Below are 20741 nucleotides of genomic sequence, written 5' to 3' on the forward strand. Positions count from 1 at the left end.
AACTTCCGACCGCCAACCTACTCGGCTGGTCAAGGGCTACTACGTTGTCATCGGATCAGCGGACTCATATAGAGGATGCTGGCATCACCGTCGATGACTTCGGTGGGGAAGGGAGGTTCTTGCTCAATCGTGTACTTATCGAGAAAGTCCACGATGCGCTGAACAACTCTTCTGTGAAGATGAAGTTGGGTGGATCACTTTGTGAGAAGCCAATGGGATCGATAGTTCAGTTGCTACATTACGAGCGAGACCTTAGCCAACCTTACCACTTTTCGAGGACTCAACAATACCTAGAGTTCGAAATTAGAGGCAGTTGTGCACAACAGCTCGATAGACGAGTTGTGGCGTTTGGCCACATCTTTGGATTTTGATGCCTTAAGAACGGCACGAACGAGCGTGAAGTTAGACACCCGTGGTCAATATATGACTGGGGAAACTACGTAAATGTGCCGCCTTCGTGGGTTGCATCCCGCAACACAGTCTTCACTTATGGGCATGGTGATCGGCTTAACCTGGCCGAATTTGTAACACCTTACTCAGGTCGCGACAATATAAGAACATAAGATTACGGTCACCCTACATTGGTGACCCCGACGTTCGATTTAGAACGCGATATTCCGTGTGCATCAACGTGAACGAGGTAGAAGCCTACTGCCGCCGGCCAATCATCAACTGGAAGGGACTGCGTGAAGCCATCGTCACCGGCGCCTTTTCAGCGATTTCCAGCCGGAAAACCACCTATGGCTTCGTCCACGTGGAAGACGACGCTGGCTCCGAAGATTCCCAGCACAATTCCTGGACGGCCTGCTGCCTGCTGAGGTAAAGCGCGAAGCCACCGCCACCGGCGCCTTCTCGACACCTGTCCGCCCGTAACCATACCGTCCGGAGACCGCAGGATTCCCTGGGGCCCGGAAGATCGGGTGATACGCAGTTGCGGACGGAATCTACGCCACCGGTGCATATTCGGCGAGGTATCGCCGGTAATTTCACCGTCCGAAGCACTCGGAACTCACCGAGATCCCGGAAACGCGCGTGTCGAATGTAATGCTGTGATTCAGCACTTTTGCGCGGTATGGCGGCCATTTTGACGTGAGTCAGCACTTTTGCGTTGTGCGGCGGCCATCTTGCCGTGACTCAGCACCTTTGCGCGGTGCAGCGGCCATTTTGTTATAACGTGTGTACACCGCTCTCCTAAAATGCCCACGTTTTATCGTGAGGACCCGGCCATTGTGAGAGACTTAATTATGAAGGTGCCGCGCCCACCTAATATAGATACCGATATTTTATGAAATATCTGATGAAATGATCCGCCCATACATTCCCACGGCATACTAGCCACTTGCCCGAGCACTGTGTTGCCCCGGATGGTCGATTCGACCACGTCCATTTGGACATTGTTGGCCCGCTGCCCGTGTCGGACGGGTACAGTTAGTGTTTAACGGTCATTGACCGAGTCTCCCGTTGGGTTGAGACTGCTCCTTTGCGGAACACTTCGGCGCAGTCAGTGGCAAAAGCGTTCTTCATAACATGAGTGTCGCGCTACGGGGCTCCCAAGGTCATTACTACGGACCAAGGAGCCCAGTTCGAGTCCCGACAGTTCTCAGCCCTGCTGTCGCTAATCGGATGTGTGGGAGATCCTGGTCCGGCGAGATTTGCGCCGACCACCATAAATGTAAAATTCGATGTACATAGTAGCCCATAAGTCAATTATAAGCGTTCGGGACATTATCCCGTTAGAATTAGTGCGCTGTAAAATGTAAAATTTTTATTAATAAAATGTGTACGTTCACACTCGGGGGAGAGTCTGTGGGGACGTGGTTCCCCCACTCCGACCGCCTGCGCATGGCGCAGGCGCGGCGGCTCTCTGCCGCCATCACGAGAGCACATTTCCTCCTCGTGGCTCTTCGTCTCTGAACCGTATAGTAGGGAACTCGAGTATTCAATCTCTCGCCATCCACCCTACAACCATCGTTAGCCATGGAGTATAGACGTTGAAGTCGCTGGGAAAGTGTCTCTAGGGCTGTCGGCGTCCCCACGAGGTGCCAAAGCTCGACCTCAGTAGGATACTAGCTTGACTCCGTAACTCTACAAGTGCCTAATTATTTCCTCCAGATCGTCGCGCGTAGAAAAATACCTACATATTTATATGATCTATGCGTTCTGAAAACAAGTGGCAACATCATACTTCGGTAGACAAAGTCACTGTATTTCGAAATCTTGAATATCAAAAGTTTCAATAGAAGTTTCGCCTCTGGTAATAATTAGAAGTCTATGGATTAAAGGAATTGTATTGTACATACATATCTACTATATTTAGCAATTTATGATTTGTGTTGTTCATGAGGCAAAATGCGGTTTTTCCACTCCTATTTTAGGTTATTCATTTCGTGTGTTTAAACATTTATCAGATGATGAATTTGTTAATACTTTGTCCTTAGTTTTGTTTATCGTATGAAGATGTACGATCTTCTTCTACGGCAAGCTACAAATCGAATCTCTTCAAATGGTGTTCTTTTTATTCCTTCAAAAACAGTAATGCAACATTCAATACGATTGTGCTCTTTCTGTAATTTTTATCATGGGAAAGTATCAAAATGTATGTTATATTTACTAATATCTACTAAATATTAAATAACTGTCATTCATTTAGTTTGCAATAATTATATATTACCATGTTTATCTGCTTGCACTACTATTTAAATTCAATGCATTTTTCAACATTAAAAATGTAATACATTATTTATTATAAGAACTTTTTAACGTCTTTTAATTTATGGAATTTATAATAATGGAAATTATAACTTTCATATAATACTTGTAGTAAAAAAGCACATTAGAAATAAAGTGATTTACCTTGATAAAGGTATATATAATAACGATAATAATATTTAAATACTATCAAATATTTACAATATTTAATATTACAACGCCATTATTTATGTATAGTATGGTTCTTGTTAACATCATTATTTAATTTCATATTTGTTGTGTTCAATAACGTTTAATAATATTAATTGATATATTTCTTTATAGAATTGTTAGTTCAATTCTAAATGAATTGTAATAAACAATGAAGAATTATTTGATCAAATAGTTTTATTTGCAAAAAAATACAAATGTATTATTATCGTGACGCATAATGAAATTTAATTTGCAGTAATGCATCAACCAATTCGAACTGGTACCACAACAGCAAATTCAATAGACCTTTCTATAATGAAGAAAAAAGTTAGGGAAAAGAAAATATATGCAGAGCTACTCGAAGGTATGATTTTATGTAAATAATTTTTCATGGGAGAAGAAAATAATCTTAATCTTCAACAATCATTTTAATATAAAGTATGTTTATTGCAGTAATGAATGGAAAAACAAGTAATAAAAAAGCAGCAATACAAAAAATAAAGGCTTCAAATATAACAATGTTAGTTGATCATTGTAATGGCTTGGAAAAGTGCTCATTGGTAAGTGCTCATTGATTTCTATGTGTCCTATTATACAAATAAAAATGTGTAAATATAATTCCAACAGAAAAGGAATATGAGTAACAAAAATGTATCTTCTGAAACTTCTAATAATATACAATCTGAGAATAAACAACAAAAAATACCATCTTCATCAAATATGTAAGTATGCTTTCAATTTTAGTAATATAGTGAGTGTATTTACTATATTATACACACAAGTAGATTGTTACTTCATAATAATTTAAAAATATGAGCCCCAATGATCAAATATTCTCTTTATTCTTTCAATTTTGCGTACACTGACAAGTAATAAATGCTTTTTACTTATGATATTCTTAAATTATACAATTTTTGTTATTATAGACATCAAGGCAAGGAAAAGAACAAGAAACAATTTTATAGTACAGAAAAATACATCGAAAGTTTGTTAGCATATATGCAAGTGTATTTAAGTTGTAAAATGATGAATAGAGCAAACAAAACGCTAATGAAGTATAGAAAAATTACGCAGAATAATTTAAAATATAGTACTAAATGTATTGAACTTTATAATATTATTCTAGAAGCATATGCTTTTAGAAAAGATCTTACAAAAGTATTAGATTTATATACAATGATAAAAAATGATCGCGTCGTACCAACGGCACAGACGTATGTGTATTTGTTTGATGCTATGGGACGAAGCAACGACAAAATTAAACAATTAGGTAATTCCAGACTATTCAAAGTTGTCTTATCTGTAAAGGATATAAAACAGGATACTTAATGTAATTGATTTTTACATGTAGATTTATTACAAAAACTGATATCAGAAATGGAAAGTGGCGGGATTTCATTGAATGATATTTTTAATGAAACACATTTTAAATATAATCAGTATGATAATGTATTAAAAGTAATTAGGTTATATGATCCAAACTTTAAGCCATTATATTCTGCAATGAATTTACAATACACATCTAATCTTGTGAACAAAGTTCCCATGAGGAATAATTATTGTAGCCCTGTAGAAGGCCTGTTAACAATAGATAAATTGAAAAGCTATGTAAAAGTGCAACATGAATATGAGAAAAACATTGCAGTGGAGATAGAAAGTATAAACAAATCTCAGAAAAACAGGACGATTATTACTCGATATGTAAGATGATTATTGTTATTACTATGTTTAATTGAACATTAATTAAAATTCATTTTATATTTATATTTTGAATATCTTACATCTTATTTTGTTTTCTTCAATTAGGAGGAACAAGTTATTGAATTAGAAAATTATTGGAAAGAGATAGCATTAGTAGCATTTGAAAGAAATTTAAAATGTTTGAAACTAAAAGAGTATCATTCTCATAATAGTTTGATGGTATTACATCCATTTTTAGAAGTATTAAGCAAGGAACATTATATAAATGCTATAATACAAGAAGTTAAAAAAGTAGCCAGAGGTTCAGAAACATTTAGTATGACTCTTAACTGGTTATATATTGGGTTAGGAAAACTTATTTATAACAAGTACCAGGTAAGTAGATCTACTTATACAATTTATTAGTGCAATATGTTAAATTTAAATATTGTGGATATGTATAACTTCTGCTAATTATTTGCAGATTCAAAGTAAAATGAGAATTGGTATATTGGACAAGACAGTTGAAATTTATCAAAAGTATCTAGAATGGTACTTACATCCTGAATGTATAGAACAGTTCAATAATATGAACAATCGCACAGTATGGCAATATTATGAAAGACAAGAGAAAAATGTTGGTACATCTTTGAATATTATATGTTTCAATTGGCCTATAGATGTAATAACTAATGTGGGCAAGTTTTTATATAAGATTATTTTAAATGATTTGATACTTAAACCTGATCTCTTGAAAGGACAAGAATTTAAACATTCTATTCCTGCATTTTATACACTGTTCAGAAACAAAGAAAATTATTTAGCCGAACAGGTATGTATACTTTTAATGTCAATACATAAATATTTTATGAAATATATCTTTTGTATTACAATTTAATTTATTGGTTGTAGATTAAACCTCACCCTGTTGTGTCTAAAATATACAAAGGAGCACAGCCAAATACCTTAACATTTAATTCAACTTTTATACCTTCTAATATTCCACCAAGACCATGGACATCAGTACATACAGGAGGGTATCTTTTAACATCAGCAGATTTTATAAGATTTACAAACGGCTCCGTAAGATATTATCTCCAATTTAAAATTTATTTATATTGAAAAAATTTCGTATAATTATAGGTATAATGCAATTTTTATAATACGTATAATATAATTAACACGTTTATAAGATGTGTTTACATCTCAAAATTCTCCTGAATATAATCTTAAAAAATATTTCCAATAGTAATGTTGTACTTTCTAGGACAATCATTGGCGAGAGTTACAAAGTACACGAACACAACAACTATATCCAATATTTGATTCTTTGAATCAACTAGGTTCTATACCATGGAAGATTAATTCCCCCATACTTGACATCATAATAAAGGTACCCGCGTTTTCAACATGTTTTTATTATTAAAAAACACAGAATGCTATATTTATTAAATATGTATGATCTTCATAGATATTTCAGGAGGGTGGTTCTGTGGAATTAAATGTTCCTCAATCAACTTCAATGTTAATAGCTCCAACTCTGTTACGACAGGATGCTACTATTCCAGAAAAGAGAAAATTTTTTATAGAAATGACAAAGTTTAAGCAAGAGAAGTTTGATGCTCATTCTTTGTGGTGCGATACACTTTATAGGTTGTCTCTTGCTAATCACGTATGTTTTCATTGAAATTTAAAATAAATTTTGAATTTAATATCATATTAAGTTTACAAATAAAAATGAGTGGACTTGAATTTACTGTACTTATCACGATGTAGATATAAATTAAAAGGTTTTTTGTTTTGTTATTTTAAAGTTTAGAAACAAAATATTTTGGCTACCACATAATTTGGATTTTAGAGGACGCGTTTATCCAATTCCTCCTCACTTGAATCATTTGACAAATGACTTAAGTCGTTCCTTACTGCTATTTGCAAAAACCAAACCATTGGGTCCAAAAGGACTAGACTGGCTAAAATTGCACGTTATTAATTTAACAAGTCAAAAGAAAGGAGCTTCTCTTAAGGAACGTCTTGAATATGCAAATGAAAATTTAGATAATATATTGGATAGTGCTGTTAAACCTTTAACAGTAAGTTCCATTTACATTATAAAATACATACACGTTTATAAGTTTCGTCAGTTTTCTTACATAATAAAGATGATATATAAAAATACTAAAATTAAAGTGATATTTGAATTTTACAGGGTAGAATGTGGTGGAAACAATCAGAGGATCCATGGCAAACGCTAGCAGGATGTATGGAAATAGCAAATGCATTAAAATCACCAAATATAGAAGAATATGAAAGTGGGTTTCCAATACACCAAGATGGAAGTTGCAATGGACTTCAACATTATGCAGCTCTTGGTAGAGATCAAATTGGTGCAGAGAGTGTCAATTTGTATCCATGCGATGTTCCGAGAGATGTATATGCTACCGTTGCTGATATGGTAGGTTTTATTCACTATAAATATCTCTACACATCTTTTATGGATAATATATCTTCAGTTGTGTTCGCTTAGATCGAGAAAAATCGAATAACTGATACATTAAACAACGTTAATATTGCGAAATTATTAAATGGGTTTGTGAAAAGAAAAGTTATAAAACAAACTGTGATGACGACAGTATATGGTGTAACAAAATATGGTGCAAAATTACAAATAGTGAAGCAGTTAAAAGGTGGATATTTAATTTGACTTATATAATCAAGTCATTTTTTAATTTAATATATAATAAATGAGGATTAATTTTAATCCTCACTATTCTTACTATAAACAGATATAGAAAAGTTTCCTGAAGAATTTATTTGGCCTGCTGGTATATATTTAACTGAACAAACATTTTCAACGTTAAGAACAATGTTTAAAAGCGCAAGAGAAATTCAGGATTGGTTAACATCGTGTGCTCGAATCATTTCTTCTGTTTGCTGTGAAAATATAGAATGGGTTACTCCTTTGGGTTTGCCCATTATACAACCGTATATTAAATCCGTACAAAAATCAGAAAATAATAAACAAACAATTCAGTTAGTATAAATACGTACGTGTTATATTAATCAAAATAATCACTTTTAAAATGACTATAAACTTTATTATTTCCAGAAAACCTAACGCTATAAAACAAAAAAATGCGTTTGCACCAAATTTTATACATTCTTTAGATTCTACTCACATGATGCTTACTAGCATACATTGTAAAGAAGCGGGTATTACATTTGTCTCTGTGCATGATTGTTTCTGGACTCACGCATCTACTGTTGATATTATGAATAAAGTGAGTAATAGAAAATAAGTATAACGAAGTCGTTGAAATATCGTGTATACATTCTGTGATTTTTAATAATGTATAATCAATTCTTTTTGTAGATATGTAGGGAACAATTTGTTGCGCTTCACACTGAACCTATTCTTGAGGATTTAGCGAAATTTTTTATAGATCGATATAGCCCAATATTTAGGTAAGTAACATTTATAAGTACATCATTTTCTTCCAGCAGAATAAGATTAATAATAATTAATGATACAAGAAATTGCGAGATATTTGGGAACTAAACAATTTCTAGATTGAGAATAATAATAGCTTAAAATACAATTTTTATTAATTAAGAATGTTATAAAATATTTAATACGGTCATCGTAAATAAAACTTACATGCTAAATTAAATATATTTTGCTTTTAGAACTATACAGACTAATGATAAAATAAGCGTTGAACAAGTACATCGTATCTTAACAGATGTGCCACCACAGGGCACGTTTGATATAAATAACGTGTTATCTTCTACATACTTTTTTAGTTAAAATTTTATACATATAAAGTACTATGTATATATTTTGAAAAAATAAAAAATCATATCCTGAAAACGTATGTTACATTTATTGCGTTTAACTACTACTATATAATGCTGAGTAAAAAAGTAAAATACCTTATAATTTAATTAAATACGGACGTTCCTGTAGTGCCCTTATTAGTTTACACTCTTATAATGTCTCCAGTCTTTGTATAAAAAAATATAACTTTTTTTAATAAATGTATAAAAATGTTGTATGTGAATGTTTAAGTATTATAAATATGGTTGCCATCCGCAGTAAATACGTGAAAGATTAATAGGATCACGTGCTTGCTGTATGAGCCTTTCAACTTGGCCTGAGACGCTTGATGGTAAACCTTCCTCAGTACCTTGAAGTTTTTGTTCTATTCTTAACAAAGCCCTTTCTGCTGTTTTGTTTGTTCCAGTAGAACCTATTGATAATATTTTGTTTTGTGTAAAATATTAATTATATTTACTCATTTGTAAGAAAGTAAGCTTTTTTGTTACTTGAAAAATAAATAATATTAGTCAACTGAATAAAATTGTAAAATTTACTTTGATTAATTTCAACTTGTTTCGAGGAACTGTCACTTTGAATGTTACGTGCTTTAGCTGGTGTTATAGTCCATGTAAACAGTGGGTCGTACAATAAGACTTGTAGTAGAGTTATGATTATTTGTCTTTGGTCACGCAAAACAGTTAAAGTCTTTTCACAGCATTGTCTCATTGCCCCTTCTATTCCAGATATACCCATTGCGACCTCAATGTTTTGTGTAAGCCGAAATGGAATAGTTTCGGGAACTGGTAGTACCTTACCTTGTTCAAATGCTATACCTAATTACATTTGATAGTTATATTACAGTTATATTACAAATTATATTAATAGTTATATTACAAATATTATAATCAAGTATTCTTATATTATTAAATTTACGAAGATCTATATATTTACCAAAATCAATATGAATTACTTCAGCAGTTGTTTGGTCAAGTAAGATATTGTTTAAGTGTCTATCCCCTAAGCCTAAAATATATCCTGCCATAGACGTTGTTGCTATGCTATAAACAAATAATATATACAGCGATCAAAATTGTATGTTGAATGAATTTTTACATTATACTGTACATACCTGCGAGTATATGCTAATCTTCTTTCAAACCACGTTTCAGGAGATGGATATTTTTCCATAAAAAAATGATGCAGTACTGGATGCATATGTGCACAACAGTCCATGAATACTTTCACTTTTATATCAGTTGATGCTTTTTCCACTTGCTAAAGATAAAAGTAAATCAAAATAATAAGAAAATTTTAAAGATGCCCTAATTCTAGAAATTCAATTTAACTTAAATTTTGTTGAATGTTCATAATTTATAATAATACTCAATAAGTTTCAAAATGATAATTTTTGTGTGACTTAAAACAATTTTAATATTTTGAATACAATCTTTTAATAATTTAGTCTAAAAGCAACTAATTAAATTTTCTTATAAACATTAATCATAATAATTTGTTTGGCTCATTGCATGCACAATTTTATTGAAATGTACTCTTACTGATAGTTTTTCTCTGCACAATCTTGCAGTATAATCTTTTGGATAATATTTTTTATGAAGTCCAGAATCAAAATTGGTGCCTGTCAGTATGAACATAATGGGAACTGTGTTATCACACCATTCTAATATTCCTGATCTTTGAGTTAATGGGACAACCTAAAAATTAGCAGAAAAGAAATAAATAAGTATTCTCTCTCTTATAATTCAAAGAGTAAAACGTTTTTCATTGAAAGTACCTTATATGTTCTAATCATTAACTTTCTCCGTTTAGTTTCTTTGTAAGCTTTTAACAGTATATTCATTACACTAAAAACCTGTTGCATTACAGCATCTTGTCGCAAGTCATCTTTGCCCTGTAAAAAGTATAAATATTTAAAAATTAAGATTCAACTTAATTGGAGTAGTAAATATTTAATGAGTAATATTAATAAATATCGGAATTTATTATTACTTGATACCTTTACTAATTGATATCTTGATATTCCATCTGTACCAATACAGATTATCTTTTTTGGTGTATTTAAACCCCCAACCGTTTCATATGTTTCTACATATGTAGATATTCCAATTATATTATTATAATTTTGGCACGGTTGTACATTTATTGTCAACGTTGGCACAAGTACATTATTAAAATTTTTAACTTTCAAGATCTCTTGATTTTTAGGTATATTAATAATTGAACCAGCTGTGAGTAGAAATTGATTTAATAATTAATCTATAATGTCTATTGGGTTTTCTATTACACTTATACATATATTATTATATCATTAGATTTATACTATATGAAAAAACATCTCACGTTTATTTGAAGAAGTTGCAAGATTAGCTAGCATAACTAGGGAATGTGATAACTTGTCCATTTCATCCACAATTGAGCTTATATTTGTTTTAGTTAATTCCTGCAACAATTTTTGAGCACCAAGTACTCTTGGTTCTACAGTTTTACTCGTTCGAGTCGTATTATATTCGTAATCACCATATAAATTTTTTAATGCTAATAATACAGGCAATGTATGATGAGGATGTTCTATGGCACAACGTTCCATGATTGAGTATATCTTTTCAGAAAATGCATTGGAAACATTATTTATATGTGCTGCCAATTGTGGAATCAGTGGAATAAATTTAAAAGACGGTATTTTGTTAAGATTCTCATTTAAGAGACTATTAACGTCTTTTTGTTTTATATTGTCTAACCAGAGAGCTACTACTCTAAATATTAATAAATTATAATCTTCACTTTCTTGCAACACTAGTAGATAGTATCTGCAAGAGGATAATTTATATTATAGATTAATATATGAAAAACTTAATTTTTATGTATACTAATTGATTTATAGCGTTATACTACATAATCCAATAAAAATTACTCTTAATTAAGTAAAAAAGAATTGGTATTGTGTCATATAATAGTTGTCACAGGAATTATCCAAAATGATAATTTTTATTGGCTCACAGAATATTATCGTCACAGAAATTCTACTATTATTTGGAAACTTACTGTAATGCCAGAGTTAAATAATTATCTTTTTCCTTTTCTATGTGTTCTAGTTCTGCAGCATCATTTATATTTTGTCTTTGATTCAAAATAAAGGCTCTCCTAACATCTTTGTCTTTAGTAATTGATTGCATACTAACTCCTTCAATAGGAGTAATGCACTCTTTAAGACTTTCAAATTGGGAAGATTTCATGTACATGCATATCTGTTCATACTGTATGTCAGCAAATCGAGCTAACGCTACATGTGTACCATGTAAATTCTTAATGCTATCAATAGTGTGTTCATTGATAGAGGAGCTTGTATCTATAGATTTTATATAATACTTTCTTATTACGGCCTGAAAAATGCAAACAATTAGTTTTACTACTAGAATTCATACATACATTTTATGTACCTGGGGATTCTCAGATTTTGTTTCAGCCATCCAGTCTCCGTAAACTCTCAATACTTGAGCTCGTAAATTTGTATCTAAGGAATTCTTGTGTATTAAATTACGTAAAAGGAATCGTCCAATTTCCAAATCATTTCTAAGACGTGCTAGTAGAGATTCTTGATAAAGTAATTGATCTTGATCTTTTGGGGACAAGTCAACTTGTTTTGCTAGCACAGCTTTACATAAAAATAGTTAAAGATAGTACATTTATGTAATAAATAGATGTATAGTTATGTATAAAATATAATAAACATGTTACAATAATTATCTATTAAATGTTATTATATCTTTATGTTTTACCTAGCGAACGTGTAGCAACATGTAAATTATCTTTATCCGCTGCAATTTTTGATAAATCTAAGTATGTATTGAAAAGTGCATCCTTTATCAACATGTTGTCATCTAAAGCACTATTTATTTTATACATAATTGTTCTTTGAGTTAATATGGGTTCAATGTATTGAAATTCATTAAAATTTGATATGTCTTGTTGCTGCCACTTTTGTAATACTTTTTCATATTCATCTGATTTCGCTGAACTTAATTCTTCAATTTCACGAATCAATTGTAATTGCATCAATTTTTCATATATAGTTTTACTGCTTTCTAAAAATTATATAACGTTAGATAGATCAAATATTACCATTTATATATTAAACAGTGCACTTACCTAAGCTAATATTTTTAAGGGCTTTGATGATACTTATACGAGCATTTTCAATTGCATTTTGTATACCTATTTCATTACCTTCATGAAAATATTTTAATGCTTGATAATGATAGAAATGATAATCAGATTCAATTATTTGTGACTTTGATTTACAATCATTTTTCGCATATAATGCCTGGTTTATTTCAGAGAAATTCCAATTGCTGAGTCGCCAAGAACATTCATATTGAATATCTTCATCTATTTTTTCATTATTTTTAGACATGGTATGTATCATATTGCCAAGCAAATATTGAAAACCAGATTGATGCAATCCATTAGCCATTTCTGTAATTTATAGTCAGGCCATAATTTTAAAATGGAACAAAAACATGTATGACATGATATAGTATTCAAAACAATTTAATTCTACATCACAACATTTTTCACATTTTTTACCACTTGTATATACATTAAAGATGTTGAAAATAAAGCCAAACATTACCTTTGATCACTGACATATTTCCAAAAGAAAGCTCAACATCTTGGGCAAGTATTACTTTGTTCCATTCGTGAGTATGAACATAATGTTGTATACGAGTAGAATGATCTTGTAAGTGTGAAGATCCAGTGCCACGAATGGCATCAGAATCACCTATTTTTGCATAAGTATCTCTGAGAATACTTTGTATCATTTTTCCTTGATCGGGTGCCAATTCATAGACATGATCAATTTTTGAAATATTAGTAAAATTGTTATAATCATTTAAGATATTTTCACAGGACATTTCTGCATACAATATTGCAGTAAAAAAAGCTGCACAATATTGTGCTGCTTTTGCGATATACATGTAATTTAATTCTAAACAAATGTTATCTGCAACTTGCACTCTTATATAATTTACAATATTTAACATGCAATTAACAATTTGATGGTCACAATTTATTGTTTTACACGTTGTAGTAAGAAGTAAATTTTGCGTTGTAGGATTAAAGTTGTGGTCAAAAAATTGATTTATACATGAACATATAACAGATGTGAACTTTTTATCTACAGAAATTATCAGGAAAATAATTCTTGGTAAAATTATTTCACAAATATCAGTACTTAATGTACAAACTGGCACTAAATTTTCAGAATAGAATCCTGTAAAACATTTTAGAATTTTACATGTTAGTTCTGTAATCCAACTAGTATACGATCCATTAATTTTAATAGTCCAAATACCATTCTGAGGATTTAAAATATTACTCATTTTTACTTTTACAAGACCTTTTTTTGTTTTTGAATTTTTGTGTGTTATAAATGGTTTAATATGACTTAGAGGTAGTGTCACCTGTGAATCACATAAAACAGTTTTTAAATGTTCTATATATTTCATATTTAATAATTTTTGTCCCCAAAAAGATGACAATAAAGCATTAAGTACATCAGTACTAACTTTTCTTAGTTCCACATCACTTTGAAATAGTAATTCAGTCATTTTAATTATTATTTTATATGTCAATATTTCAATTAAATCAGAACTTTCATTAACATGGCTTTTTTCTAAATATAATATCATTGATGTTAAATCATTTGGACCTATTTCTCCTAAACATTTTGATGCTTCAATCGAAACATTTGCATCAGAGGATGCTGTTAATTTGATAAGTTTATATATTAATTGATGCAACATACTTGAGGCATAGTCTTCAGCAAAACCACGCAATGTTTCAAGTTTATGATACAATACTTGAAATTCCTCTTTCCTTGTATGTAACTGTTGTCGTAAATGTAAAATATCTTCCAGACTGTAATTTATATTTTTATCGATTGAAGAGTTTAAGAAATGTTGCACTTCTTCCTGTAAAGTATATATTTTTCCAGTTTTATACTTTAATGCATTATGCACATTTCGAATTTCATGAAAAATAGGAACATTCGGAAATGAATTTAATTTTTCTATTGCATCATTTAACATGTCTTTTTGTTCAATTAGTAAAAAGTTGAGTATTTCCAAAGTTACCGGCATCTTTTCTGCCTGCACAATGGGAATTAGAGTTGTAACAGTAAAACTTAAAATTTCTTTGATTTCTTCATGTCGTATAGGCAATACCTGTTTCACAAATTCATAAAAATATTTACTTGCTATCTCAAGAAGAATATCGTCATGACCCTTAATAATATGAAGTAAGCTGTAACTAATATCCTTTACTATGTACATAGAAAGTGTATCAAAATTATCTTGTTGTAACTTTTGAACAATTAGTGTACAGAAAAACATATACTGATGGAAAGCTTTTACTTTATGCTCTACAAATTTTTGTTTATAAATATTGCTAATTAAATGCAACAATATTTTTTGCAATATATTTGGACAATTTTGTGCTAAAATATCTTGTACAGACATTTCTTCTGCAAAAAAGTTTTCTTCCATATATTTTAAGCACACCTTAACTGCTCCATGTTTAAAGTGAGGAGGATTCGACATTGCAAATGAAACTTGTACACCTAATGTTTCTTGAACATAATCCTCATCGTGCAATCTTCCAATAATACATATTAATGTTTCTTCAAATTTCTCATTAAATAAAATCGAAAACTTTTTAACTTCGATAAATTCTTCTTCATTCGAAATTAACTTATGAAATATTTTGCTCGCTAATTGCTTTTTAGTACTGCCATCGTGCTCATTAATGCAGTATAGAAGCCATGTTAATATTTGGGGAAAAATATTTTCAATAATTTGTTGAAACGATAATGTAACATAATGACAAAGTGATGTAACATTAGAAAGTTTAAAACTTTGAAATTTAATAAATGCAAGCATATTAATATATGTCTTATAAAATTGTTCTTCTGATGTACATTGCACTAACTGCCATGGAAATGGCTCTGATGAATATTTTGAATTATACCAATACGTTACTAAATAACTTAAATTATTTTCAATGAGATTTAAATAACTTATTTGGTCTGTTATAATATGTAATGCTTTGGGTATTATCTGAATGTCTATTTTTTGGTCTGTAATCAAATTTAACATTGTTAATAATGCACGACATTGAAATGTTCCATTACTAAATATGGCTACTAGTCCTAGTAGAGCACTCGCTATTTTCGTTCCTTTTTCATCAACATTCATTTCATGACTGAAAATTGTTAACTTATTTACTGATGCCCCTATTTTCATAAACAACGATTCTTTCCATTTAAAATCGATATGATTTGATAGGTATATGTTTTGTATACATTTGATTGCTTCTAATTGAACAATGAACAAAGAATCAGTAAACGATAATAAAATGCTGTCCATTATTGGCATTATTTGTTCGAATTCGTTAGATACTATATGGTGAAGAAGTGTGGGACTGATATGAATAATTTTTAAAAGACATTTGGTAAATTCTATGTAAACGCGAAAACCATATTTCTTCTTATATCTATTCTGTTGTAAAATGATTTTCATTAAATCATCTAAATTAAAATTATAATCCACAGCATACTTGAAGAAGAATGGTAAAATGTTTAATATATAACGAACAGCAGTTTCATCTTCTTGACATTCTTGATACAACACCAATATATCTTTTAGTGGTATTTCTCCATGATTTTTGGACAAATTTTGTTCGCCATATTTTGATAATGATTCCAAAATTATAACAGCCATTTTGCAATTAATTGTACGAGACAAATCATACATATCTATTGTAAGTAAATTGTCCATAAGTTTTCTTTGAATTTCACATTTTTCTTCTCCTACATTCATGCAACAAAACAATGCTAAAGCTTTTGATGTTTGTATTCTAATTGTGCTTTTGTTGCAAATATTACATTGTTCTTTCTGTGCTATATCTTTATTTAAACTTTTACGTTTGTTTTGGAAAGAGCTATAATTTTCATAACAATCTTTAGTTGCTTCATAATCAGCAATTTCATCATCTTCAATATTCATTAAACTAAATACTTTTTTTAACATTTCTGGCGTTGAAGACAAAATGATTGTCTTCGATACTTCTGTGTCATATAATGTACCATATAACATGTTAAGAGCTTTTGTGATATTACAAAGATAGATGTATTTACATCTTGATGGGTCTATGTTTGCCAATGAAGTATAAACAGAATCAAGATGCATTTTCATTGTGCATTGAAGAAATGTTTCATCAGTATTTATCATATTCAACTGTTTTATTATTGATATTATTTTTGCTACTATAGCAATTTTTATTATTCGTATGTATATATCATCACTATCACTACCTTCATCTAATATATCACACAACTGAACTTGTAAAGAAGTTACAATATTTTGCATATATAACATCCTTTCATTTAATTTTAGATTGTACTGAATATCATCTTCTTTCTTATCAATAAATAAATTCATTTTATATACTAACAGTAAGTAGGAATTTTCAATTTGCTCGTAAGACGGTTTTAACCATTTCCCATTATTTAAACAATCACATGAATTGTTTATATCGTAGTTTTTAAATTTGATCTGTTTTTCATACTTTAACTTTGATATAATACTAATCAGTAAGAGACACAGCTCATCAATTACTATTTCAGTGGCAAGTTTGTGCCAGGGTATATTCAATGCCCATTTTAAAAGACTTAATCTCACAGAATTTGAATTCATCGTTGGCGAGCATGTATTTATATTAAACATTGTTATATCAGATGGTAATGATAGATATTCACATAGTACTATTAATGTGCGAAGACTCATAACTGACCATTTGATATCATTTGTGAGGTAAAGTCTCAACAGCACGTTTGGATTTGTTATTTTATTATTTATGATAAAAAGCTGTATAAGTTTATGACTTGATATCTCATTCTGATTTACATTAAAGGACCTAAAATAATAAATTATTATTTATTTAATTAATGTATCAAACTTTTATATCGTTTATATAACATTATCAAATAACAGATTATAAGCATTTTACCTTAATAAAATGTCCCATATTTTATCCCAATACATGTTTGAGTTCTCTATACATGTGGTAGATAATATTTTTTCATTTGCTAATATAATGGCACATAATTCATATAAATTATCCATGATAATTTCTTCTTTAGAAGATTGTGTAAGAAGACTTACTAAAATTTTTAAAAAATCTGCATGGTCATCCGATTTTAAACATTCAGGATATTTTTTAAGCAACACTGTTAATATTTGTACTATTGGCCAAGCTTCTTGAATATTGTTATCAGAAATCATATCAATTAATCCATCCATTTTATTGACAATTTTTCTTCGTTTTACTACTGGCATACAGTCAGATTCATCAGATGATATTCTTTCAACAATAATGTTTGTATTTTTTAATATTTGTGTGAAAACTAAAATATTTTTCAATTTTGATGTTTAATAATGACAAAGAAGTGTAACAAGTTATTTTGGAAAGAAATATAAAAATTACCTTCACTTGCAAGATAAATAAAGCTTTTTGGAAGTATATCTGCCTTCAAATCTTTCAATATCATTAAATACATACTTTTAAGCATTGCATGCCACTTCTCCCAACTAACAGCATAAGCACCATCATCAGCATTACATATTCCTTTAGGGTGGTGGATTTTAATAAAAAGCAATAAGAGTTTATATTTCTCCATGGAACTTTTTGAACTAATTATGCTTGGTAAGACATTCTCACTAAATTGGCAAAGATTATGTCTACATTCAATTGCAATTTGTTGGCATGCTATATGTGCAAGCTTATAAGCCGATTCTGCCAAAATTTCTTGGTTTGTTCTTACATCAAGAAATACAGTTTCTAAAATCAAACAAAATATAATGCTTTTCCATTTAGAACAAAGCATAAAATAATAAAATGAATAACAAAATATATTAGGAATACCTAAAAATGGCAATATTCCTTTTAGATTCGATAGAAGATCCGAATACAAACAACCATAATATGCAATCATTTGTAATGCTTCTAAAGTAGTACGTTTATTTATAATTGAAGATGCATTCTTATATAATGGAATACATATTTTTAATAATTCTTGCCATTGTTCAAGTAATATCTTCACCTGATATGATCTGAGTGGAAGAATATAAGATACCAATATATGCATATAAGTTTCATGATAATATTCATACACACTTGTCTCCAATATTTGTAAAATTAATGGCATTATATCTGAGCATTTTAGAAGTGGAATTTTATAAGAACTTGCACATTGAACAGTTTTTATCACAAGTGTGGATATATTTTTCTTTAGAACTATTATTGCTTTGCCATATGAATCCTTAGAAGCATGTTTATCTGTTTCCTTTAATAAAAACAATTTTACCACTAGATGATATAGAAATAAATTAAATACCTTTAAGTTCAATGAATTTGAAAATAAATATTGTTACTTACATTTAATACAATTTTATGAACTATGTGGATTATGTATGACCAATTTACGACACCTTGTATATTTTTTTCTGAATTTATACATATCTCGTTTACAGCTTCTTCATTTTCGTACAATTCTAATAACTCAATCACAGACTTCTAAAATTAAAAAATACAATATATATTAATAGCAAATATTCGGTAAATTATATGATTTTAATAACAAATTATTACATAATAACATTAAACAAAAATGAATTATTAATATTTATTACTTAAGGGTAATTTAAACTATTTTGAAATGCCGGGATATCGAAGTAATATGAAATATATTGCATGAAATAGATTTTGAACAATTAATAAGATTAGAATACGTACTTTCTTGTCCACAAATTTCTTACCACTTGCATTTCTTAATATTTCCTGTATTCTTTCTGAATATTTTGGCATTTTGTACACAACTTTGAATGAACATAACAAACTAGTGACCTTTATGAATTGGAGGTTACGAGTTTACGATCAGTTACGATACTACAAACTCTAACAAATAAAAATACTAGACAAATATTTGAGCATCACATTGTGATGTCACCCTAGATCCATGATCCTTACGGTCTGTATCTATAAATCCTAAATTTGTTCTATAATAGTATTATCCAAACATTTATGTATGGAAATTACATCCATTACATATGTTGTAAATGTACAGTATATAGAAATGAAAGATTGCCTCATTAAATTTCAATCTCCATTTCAGATATTCGTACATTATTTTTTATCAATAATATGTTATGAATACATTCATTAAACATGAGTACATAATTAAGAAGTCAAGAAACAGAAAAGAATTTGTTGATGGTTGTTATTATATATATATTGGTACGTGCACGATATTCGTTCCCACAACCAATTCTACTCCAATTTAGTTTAAGTATTGGACAGAGTTCAACTATCACCCTTCACGAATAATGGACTAAATTGTCAACTGAATTCCATTTAACTTTGCATGAAATTTCATTAATAATAAACAATTGGAATAACAAAATGCAATAATTACATTTAATTATGAGCAATTAAAATAACAAAATGCAATAAACACATTTAATTATAATTAGTTCAAATAACAAAATGAATTAATAATGAAATGATTTAAAATATACCAATATTTGTATCTTTTTTCTTTCATTTAATCGACCTGTGCGTTTGAAGGATTAATACAGAATTTATTTTAATGTTTCTAGCTTGAAAATATCTGTTCGGGATATGAAACTAAGATATTTCTATCATCCAAGTTTAAAAGATTTTATTTTACGTTGCTAATGTGCGTATGTATTGACATATTGTTATCGGTGTTATGTTTCAAATATCGATCCAGAGTGGTCTGCTGACATACCATATTAATGAATAAAAAGAAACTATACATAACAAGTTAAATACACAAAAGTTTTTTAATACAGAAAACTTTTAATAATAATACTTATATTTCACGATGGAAGTAGCTTGTCTATAACTACTAGGTAGATAAGAACATCCTTTGTAAACAGATTATAATCTAATCACTCGCCAGAGTCGGCTTTCGGATGGTCTGACAACATAACTCTCCCATTACGAAAGTTCCAGAGTCATCAAGTGCCAATTGATTGAAACAATCTATGCATTCCAACTACACGTGATGTAGTAATGGAACATTTTACCGACAGGCTAGCGATCATAATTCAAACTTCAAAACGTATTTAAATGTTTTCTTTTTATACAATGTATGGTAAAATTCTATACGATATTTTAAAAGTACAACTGCATTTCAATAATAATAACTACAACAACAAAATAATGATTGTTATAAGAAGAATAT

General features: G+C 29.9%; 2 protein-coding genes across 6 annotated transcripts; one reads left to right on the plus strand and one right to left on the minus strand.

Annotated features, from left to right (window-relative positions):
• The first annotated feature begins 1910 nt into the window (after positions 1-1910).
• On the plus strand, positions 1911-8449 carry mtRNApol (mitochondrial RNA polymerase). 2 transcript variants are annotated; one of them, XM_076525493.1, is made up of 19 exons: positions 1911-2039; positions 2439-2596; positions 3158-3265; positions 3355-3461; positions 3529-3623; positions 3828-4171; positions 4253-4602; positions 4708-4977; positions 5066-5413; positions 5494-5664; positions 5849-5974; positions 6053-6253; positions 6396-6671; positions 6788-7033; positions 7106-7265; positions 7365-7611; positions 7688-7859; positions 7952-8043; positions 8266-8449. In XM_076525493.1, exons 2-19 carry the CDS (start codon positions 2452-2454, stop codon positions 8384-8386), a joined length of 3579 nt encoding a protein of 1192 aa, XP_076381608.1. In that variant the 5' UTR covers positions 1911-2039; positions 2439-2451; the 3' UTR covers positions 8387-8449. The 2 variants fall into 2 exon arrangements, with proteins under 2 accessions (XP_076381608.1, XP_076381609.1); XM_076525494.1 differs by lacking the exon at positions 2439-2596 and having other exon boundaries at positions 1915-2039.
• Positions 8163-20492, minus strand: tefu (Serine/threonine-protein kinase tefu). 4 transcript variants are annotated; one of them, XM_076525489.1, is made up of 18 exons: positions 19268-20485; positions 18911-19048; positions 18398-18818; positions 17960-18313; positions 17483-17879; positions 13047-17389; positions 12563-12889; positions 12193-12498; positions 11854-12068; positions 11459-11796; positions 10757-11223; positions 10413-10642; positions 10191-10307; positions 9955-10110; positions 9528-9673; positions 9350-9456; positions 8953-9231; positions 8163-8828 (listed from the first exon to the last, which is right to left on the minus strand). In XM_076525489.1, exons 1-18 carry the CDS (start codon positions 19337-19339, stop codon positions 8650-8652), a joined length of 8592 nt encoding a protein of 2863 aa, XP_076381604.1. In that variant the 5' UTR covers positions 19340-20485; the 3' UTR covers positions 8163-8649. The 4 variants fall into 4 exon arrangements, with proteins under 4 accessions (XP_076381604.1, XP_076381606.1, XP_076381605.1 ...); XM_076525490.1 differs by having other exon boundaries at positions 8643-8828; positions 9005-9231; positions 19268-20486; XM_076525491.1 differs by lacking the exons at positions 17960-18313; positions 18398-18818; positions 18911-19048; positions 19268-20485 and having other exon boundaries at positions 17483-17561; positions 17638-17768.
• Positions 20493-20741: the final 249 nt, after the last annotated feature.

This window comes from Megalopta genalis, chromosome 12 (genome assembly GCF_051020955.1).
Source record: "Megalopta genalis isolate 19385.01 chromosome 12, iyMegGena1_principal, whole genome shotgun sequence".
In the NCBI taxonomy this organism is placed as follows: Eukaryota; Metazoa; Arthropoda; class Insecta; order Hymenoptera; family Halictidae; genus Megalopta; species Megalopta genalis.